Source organism: Leptonychotes weddellii, chromosome X (assembly GCF_054177405.1).
Source record: "Leptonychotes weddellii isolate Sample4059 chromosome X, ASM5417740v2, whole genome shotgun sequence".
Lineage (NCBI taxonomy): Eukaryota > Metazoa > Chordata > Mammalia > Carnivora > Phocidae > Leptonychotes > Leptonychotes weddellii.
Window position 1 is genome coordinate 70,915,497 of NC_138385.1, and position 8,183 is coordinate 70,923,679.

At 45.3% G+C, this 8,183-nt stretch overlaps 1 protein-coding gene across 3 annotated transcripts in view; it reads left to right on the forward strand.

Annotated features, from left to right (window-relative positions):
- SLC9A7 (solute carrier family 9 member A7) overlaps positions 1-8,183 on the forward strand; it is a 130,221-nt gene that overhangs the window by 69,594 nt on the left and 52,444 nt on the right. For all 3 annotated transcript variants that reach the window (XM_081809355.1, XM_081809356.1, XM_081809357.1), the window contains exon 5: positions 2,257-2,369. In XM_081809355.1, the coding sequence (XP_081665481.1) occupies positions 2,257-2,369 (113 nt within the window). The remainder of the gene's footprint in view (positions 1-2,256; positions 2,370-8,183) is intronic.

Consider the following 8,183-nt stretch of genomic DNA (forward strand, 5'->3'; position numbering starts at 1 on the left):
CAATGTTAATAAATGATTGGATGAATAAATACGTGGCAGAGAAGTAACCCATCTCCTGTGCAGAAGAATTCCAAATAATTTATGTCGACCCCCCCACCCAACCCCGCAGGAGAGGGAGCTTATGCCCCCTCCCGCTTTGATTGCGGGCTGTGCCTAGTGACGTCCTCCCACAGAGGACATCAGGGAAAAAGGAGGAAGAAAACGTAGCTTTACAGTGGGGAAAACCCGACAGACACCACCTCAGCCAGATGATCAAGATCAGCAGCAATAGTGGTAAATCACGCTGATACTCTGCACCCTTGATGTTTGTGATGAGAATGGCCCTTTCCCTCCCCAAAACATACTACCTCGGTGTAATCGTGAGAAGAGGAAAAAAAATAAAATGATCAGATAAGTCCCAATTGAGGCACGTTCTACAAAATACCCCACCGCTATTCCTCAAAACTGCCAAGGTCATCAAAACCACACAGAGTTGGAGAGATCGTCCCAGCCAAGAGGATACTAAAGAGACATGATGACTAAGTGTCATGTGGGATCCTGGATGGCGTCCTGGAACAGAAAAGGGACATTAGGTAAAAGCTTAAGGAAATCGGAGTAAAGTACGGACCTTAGTTACTTTTTAAAAAATGAGCAGGGGGTGCCTGGGTGGCTCAGTTGGTTAAGCGACTGCCTTCAGCTCAGATCATGGTCCCGGGGTCCTGGGATCGAGTCCCGCATCGGGCTCCCTGCTCTGCGAGGAGCCTGCTTCTCCCTCTCCCACTCCCCCTGCTTGTATTCCCTCTCTCGCTGTGTCTCTGTCTGTCAAATAAATAAATAAAATCTTTAAAAAAAAAAAAAATGAGCAGGAAAGCTGGAGGAGATAAAAGGCCAAGGGCCTTTTGAGTCGCCCAAATAGGAGGGGCTTGGACTTGTCCTTTAAGAGAGACAAGCCACTGAAGAGTGACAGGTTAGCTGACCGGTATTGGTGGCAAGATGGGAAAAGGTTGCCAGAGAGCAGCCCCGCGCCCAAGTCTATTTGTGGTCGAAGGAATTGGAGAAGCAGGTGTAGTTTCAGGAAATGTCTGAAAGGAAGGGCAAAGAAGCCTTCAACAGGCAACAAAAGGCAAATCACATCTGCCTCACAGAGTTACTGGGAATCGAAATTGAACTGTTTAAGTGTCTGGAACAGAGCCCGGCCCACAGTAGGGAAGCACTGAGTTCTAGCTATGTATTCTCCAAAGAATTCCATTCTGGAAACAGTTCCCGAGCTCCTAGCTTAGTCAGTCTGTTGTTCTCGGTGCCCGGGATAGAGTTGAGCAGGTGAGCCACGGTGTGGTCCTTAAGTGGCAAGAATATTATTATTAGACTGTTAGCTGTAGGGTACAGTGAATCTATTCTGTTGTTATTTTTATTCCCCTAACCCCTGCAGCTGCCACACCACACGCACACGCACACACGCACACGCGCACACGCACACGCACACACACACACACCCTTAGTGACATGTACTAGGCCTTTTAACACTCCTCACTCCTCCCATTTTCTAAGCTCTCTGGTAGGAAATGTGCCCCAGCCAAGTGGAACTGTTTAACTTGGGAATCTGTCTTGGACCATGTCACACCCTGCATGGCACGAGAAGGGCCCCTGCTGGCCTGCCTTAACCCCTGCAGAGAATGAGAGGTCCCCCTATACCGATGGGTACACTGAGACTTTACTAGGATGTTTACAGGGTTTTGCTCCTTTTCCCTTTTTTTTTTTGAAATAATTCTTGGCAGAGAAGGTTGGTCACTTGGACCTCCGTGGCCTGCCCGTATCTGTTTTTCTCTCTAGCTCGTCCAGCGCATGCTCATTTCCACAGCTTTAAACACACTGCCTTAGAATCCTGTCTGTTTTGTACAAGCCACCGATTACACACTGTGAAGCGGTCTTTCCCTTCCCTTGCCTTCTCCTCCATTACCCAGCTGCTTCAGACGCCTTAAAGTTGTTGCTAATCGAGGCCCATACTTGATAGTGGTAAGTGAGCACGACTTTAAGCAATGGAGTAGTGTTCACCTGTTTCAGCAAGATGGCGTTGACTGCGAACCATTACTTGGTGCCAAAGTCTTATTTGCACGTGTTCCTGATAAGCGCCCAACGACAACAGCCGCCCAGGGTTTTCACGGAGCACCCTTGCAGTGCACAGCACTCCGGGCTACGCTGCTTGCACATTGGCCAGCCTACTCAGTGAGGAGGGTTTTCGTTTTCTCTTCTGACACAGTTTACCTTCCCTCCTTACAGAAACCTCATGTACGGTGTGGTGAAGCTCATGAAGATTGTGGGGCAGCTCTCGGATAAATTTTACTACACAGATTGTCTCTTCTTTGGAGCGATTATCTCTGCCACTGACCCAGGTATTTTGCATATTTGGCTTTGTCACCATGGCATTCCATTATTTCAGTCTTAAAATGTTCAGAGCAACCAGCGACTTTGGTTGCAGTAGACGGAGATTGTAGAGTCAGCATGGAATGATGGAGGAAGAGATCAGGAAGTGGTCTAACAGAGTTAGAGGGCTTTTCGAAGAAAGGTGTGCATTTCCCTTTTGGTTTTGTTATTAAGATTTTATTTATTTGAGGGGGGAGAGAGGACTTGCGTGTGTGCATGGGCGCATGGGCAGGGGAGGGACAGGGGGAGACGGAGAAGCAGGCTTCCCGCGGAGCAAGGAGCCTGATGTGGGGCTCGATCCCAGGACCCCGGGATCATGACCTGAGCCGAAAGCACATGCTTAGCCAACTAACCCACCCAGGCGCCCCCTTATTATTTTCGTATTGTGCTAAAAAATACATCACAAATTTTAGCATCTTCATCAGTTGTAAGTGTGTACAGTTCGGCAGTGTCAAGTCCCTTCGCACTGTCGTGCAACCAGCCTCCAGACCTTTTCATTTCTCGAAACTGGAACTCTGTATGCAATAAACAATAAGTCCCCCATTTCCAGCTCCCTCCAGGCCCCAGTGAGCACCATTCTTCTTCCTGTCTCTGTGAGTGTGACTACCGTAGCTACTTTATAGAAGGTGGAATCATACGGTGTTTGTTTGTGTCTGGCTTATTTCACTCCACGTAGTGTCTTCGTGGTTCATCTGTGTGGTAGCACGGTGTCGGAGCTTCCTTCCTTTTCAAGACTGAGTAATATTCCCCTGCACCTGCACCACATTCTGTTTACGCATCTGTCCACAGCAGACAGTTGGGTTGCTTCTGCCTGTATTTCCCTTTTGTCTTTCATTTTAGAATGTCTAATATGGCCATAATTTTTACACTTAGCCCGTCTTCTTCCTCGGTGTGGTGCTTTCTCCTTCATTTAGGAAATTATATCATTTCATTTAAACAAGACCTTTTCTTAGTGGAAGTGCACACCGGTACCTGCAGTGAATGTACTGTCCTTTGTAACCTCCTCTTTTGCTCAGTGTTCCTGCATAACAGCACACTGTGACCTGGTTCCTATTCATAAATCTCTTACCTTGTACTTTCCGAGTGTCAGTCGAGCCACTTCTTAAAAGTGGAATTATTATATGCCCGCCCTGCTCTGCAGCTCAAGAACAAACAAGAAAACCTTCCCTTTTCCAAGTTGGAACCTATAATTAAATCAGTTCACATAAAATAGTTACAGCTCTTCCTTCCTCTGATGTCAGCCATTGAGAGGACATCGTCAGCAAAGAACTTACAGAGAAAGAGAGGGTGCTGTCCCAGTAGTGGAGGTGGAAAGGTCTTCTCAACATCTATGATGCTCTCTAACATTCTGGACAGTAATGATTTTAAAGATACTAAGATTCTCCCCACAGAGAACATTTCTATCATCGCACTGATCTGGAGGGCTCCCACGAGGCATGGTACAGTGGGGAGAACTGTTTTTGTAAATTAAAAGTCTTTTACCAGCTTCCTAAAAATCTGTTATTTGAAAACTTGGGCTATAAAAGAGATAAAAACTTAAGTGCAGAGTTAGAAGGGACCATAAGACCAAATTGACTTCAGCTCAGGTCATGATCCTGGAGTCCCGGGATCAAGTCCCAGGAAGAAATTAATGGAACAAGCAGGGAGTCTCCTTCTCCCTCTGACCCTCCCCCCTCTCATGTGCACGCTCTCTCTCTCTCTTTCTTTCTCTCACTCTCAAATAAATAAATAAAATCTTTAAAGAAATAGTAATAACTAACAGGTCATCACTTAATTCAAGCATGTTTCTAAAGAGCACTCCAAAAAATAGCTTTATTATTTTCATACTACAATGTCTATGACTATCTCCAAATATGTGTCTATTCAGAAAAAGATTCAGCATAAGTCTAAGAAAGGTGTTTAGTCTCTCTGAAAATATGTTACTAACTATACTCATCTGTAACTTTTTAAAAAAAGATTTATTTATTTGAGGGGGGTGGTAGAGGGGCAGAGGGAGAGAGAGAGAATCTCAAGCAGACTCCCCACGGAGCATGGAGCCCGATGTGGGGCTTGATCTCACAACCCTGAGATCATGACCTGAGCCAAAACCAAGAGTCAGATGCTTAGCTGACTGAGCCACCCAGGTGCCCCCTCATCTGTAACTTTATCACTAACTTCTTAAACTACTACCACCAATAAGCAAAGGGAGGTTGGTGTAATATAAAGTTCATTGATACTGTTTTCTGACCTATTAGTGTTGCTTCATTTAATTGGATAGAAAGGCTTATTTTTTCAGATTATCTTCCTAATTGTTTACTTCACTTTAATGTATCCATGCTGTGGTAGAAATTAATGGAAGGCATCACCATGACACACCGTTGTTATTTGGCCTGTGAAGATTGGCACAGTAAGGGTTTTATATAAATGAAAGTTCTAGAAAATTGAAAGTTTAAACTTATTAAACACCAGGACATTAACTTTAACTGCTTTTTAATGGAAATCTTTCTGAAATGTAAACTGTTTTTGTAAATTAAAAGTCTTTTACCAGCTTCCTAAAAATCTGTTATTTGAAAACTTGGGCTATAAAAGAGATAAAAACTTAAGTGCAGAGTTAGAAGGGACCATAAGACCAAATTGACTTCTCGTGCCTGGTGCATCAAACCAAAATTCCAGTATCAGGATATGTAGCGGTCTTGACTGATATGAAGGAATCCGAGTCCTTGTCCCTGATTACATCATATTTGGCTCGAGACCCCAGTCTTCCGGTCTTGCCGTGGAAGGGGACACCATATGTGTGGGGTGGTGTAGGTGGTACTGTGACCCGCAGCCATCTCCCTTCTGGTGTCAAGGGTGCCACGTGGACCGTTACTTTAGAGGGACCCATGGTTCAGCAAAGGACAACGTACATTTCCCACCCAGAGCGCATCTCTAGCAGCTACCAGAGAAAATGAGTTGCTCTTCCTTCCCATGAACCATTATGAACTGATTCCTCTCATTTTAATTCTGTCACTTTTACACCCCTTGAGTCGATCAGGCCTACTCACAGGCTTCAGAATCTGTGATCGGTCTTGTCAGAGAGTAATTCTTTAGTTGCATCACCCAGGCTGCTCAGTCTCTTGCTTGTCCTTTGAGACTCAGTTCCAGTAAGCCACCCGCCTACACACTCTGCCCTTACTCCTTCACTTACTCGCTCCCACAGCTCTTCAGTTAAGCCTGTTTTGTACATAACAATACTTGCCAGTTTGTAGTGAGTGTTTGCAAGTGCTAAGTGCTCTTTAGTACACAGATGAAGTGTTCAGGCTAAGTTCGTTCGTTGAATGAGCAAATTCAGGTTCTTGAATTTTCCTTCTTCCTACATCTGTCATTTTATTTTTCCCCACTCCTTTTTAGATGCTTCAGTCAATTAATTGTCATTTCTTAGTCCGTGTCCAGTTAGAGACAGCCCTTGGGACCCTGCTCTCCCTGATTTCAAGGGTCCCACTGTGGGGGGAGCAGTCCGTTTACTCTCCACCTTGAGAAGCCACTCACCCAGTCTGTCACTCCCTCCGTCATCTTCCGGTTGTCTGCACCCATGCTGCTCCTCTTGCTTAGGCACAGGCTGGCTCAGGAGGGGTGCATGGGGGTCCCTGCCTTGATTTATAAAGTGATGGGCAGGGAGAATGAGAAATTGAAAGTCAGAGCAGCCAAATTCAGACCGGGGCCATGTTAAGTGTTAATTGTTATTAGTATTAACTGTATAAGCTAGCCTTTCTTGTCATAGGTAAGTGAGTTAGCTGTACATTATTGTTTTGTTTTACTACTGCTAATTGTAGTATTTCAGGAAAACGGTGTTTAAAGTCAAAAGGACTCTTGAAAATCATGGCGCTCAACCCCCCGCTTCACTAAATTTTTGGACTTGGCTGTGTGTTAAGTTCTCATAACCCATTGGTGGCTATGTGGGCTGGTTTCTGTTTTCCCCTCCAGATTTACTCACTACCCTTCTCCGCCCTCCTTTGGGCGCCAGGAGGCTGATTTGTATGGAAGATTTCAAAGGTTCCTTTGCCTTCTGGTTTCCCATTGGATTTGTCCACAGGGGAGCACCAGTGGAAGACTGGAAGGAGGGTGGAGATGCAGGATCTTGTGGGCTGCCTGTGTCCCTTGATCAAAGGACATAGATCCCATCAGGTGACCCTCTCTACACAGCTCCTGGTTCAGGCAGCCTCGCCTACTCTGGACCCTCTGGGCTTAGAGATAGCATAGGATAGTCCCTGTTTTCAGCGGCATGTACTGTCCTCTCTCTTGTGGTTTTCCCGTACTCTGCCCACATTTCTATAAACAATCCCTTCACTAAATACTTCTCAAATTGCTCAGTTGGAGGGTGTTATCTCTTTCCTGCCAGGACCCTGTGATAAAGTCCTGGGCTCCTATGTCTCCTGGGCTGCCAGCCCTGTGCTCTGTTCTTTGAGATTAGCCTCCACCAGTCTGGAGTCCCCGAGTGACTGATGTGACCAGAGGCTTCCGGTGCCAACCCCCAGCAGACATGTCATATGAGTAATGGCTAAAACTTCGCTTGGGTTCAACCACTGAGATTTTAGGAGTTTTGATGCTGTGGCAGAAAGCAGCCCATCGGACAGGGCCTGTTTTCTCATCTCTGAATTAGGGGAAATGATAGTACTACCCACCTAGGGATGAGGACTAAATAAAATGTTTATCATAGTGCCTGCTTCATGGTTAGTCCTTAGTAATTGTTGTTATTATTAGCATTGTTAGTTTTTCTTCAACATTGGGTTAAAACAAGATAATTCTTTTTTTAAGATTTTATTTATTTGAGAGAGAGCAAGTGAGCATATACGAGCAGGGGGAGGGGCAGAGGGAGAGGGAGCTGGGAGCCCGACGAGGGGCTTTATCCCAGGACCCTCAAGATGAGCCAAGTCAGATGCTTAACCGACTAAGCCACCCAGGTGCCCCCAAACAAGATAATTCTTATGTCACATAATGATAAACTACTAGAATAAAGGTTTTATATTAGTCTGGGTTCTTCAGAGAAACAGAATAAATAGGTTGTGTGTGTGTGTGTGTGTGTGTGTGTGTGTGTGTACAGAGAGAGAGCGAGAAAGTAAGAAAAGAGGTTCAGTGAATATAAAGAATTGGTTCATGTAATGATGGAGGCTGAGAAGTCCCAAGATATGCTGTTCGAAGGCCTGAAAACTAGGAGAGCCAATGGTGTAGTTCCAGTCTGGGTCCAAAGACAGGAGGGGACAATTGTCCCAGCTGAAAGACAGGCAGCAAGCGCAAATTCTTCCTTACTTGGCCTTCAACTGACTGGATGAGTCCCGCCCACCTTGGGCAGGGCTATCTGCTTTACTAAGTCTTCTGATTCAAATGGTAATCTCATCCAAAACCTCACAGACAAACCCAGAATAATGTTTAATCAAATATCTGAGGCCCCCGTGGTCTAGTCAAGTTGACAGATAAAATTTTTTTTATTATTATATTATGTTAATCACCATACATTACATCATTAGTTTTTGATGTAGTGTTCCATGATTCATTGTTTGCATATAACACCCAGTGCTCCAAGCAGAAAGTGCCCTCTTTAATACCCATCACCGGGCTAACCCATCCTCCCACCCCCCTCCCCTCTAGAACCCTCACTTTGTTTCTCAGAGTCCATCATCTCTCATGGTTCATCTCCCCCTCCGATTTCCCCCCCTTCATTCTTCCCCTCCTGCTATCATCATCTTTTTTTTTTAAACATGTATTATTTGTTTCAGAGGTACAGGTCTGTGATTCAACAGTCTTACACAATTCACAGCGCTCACCAT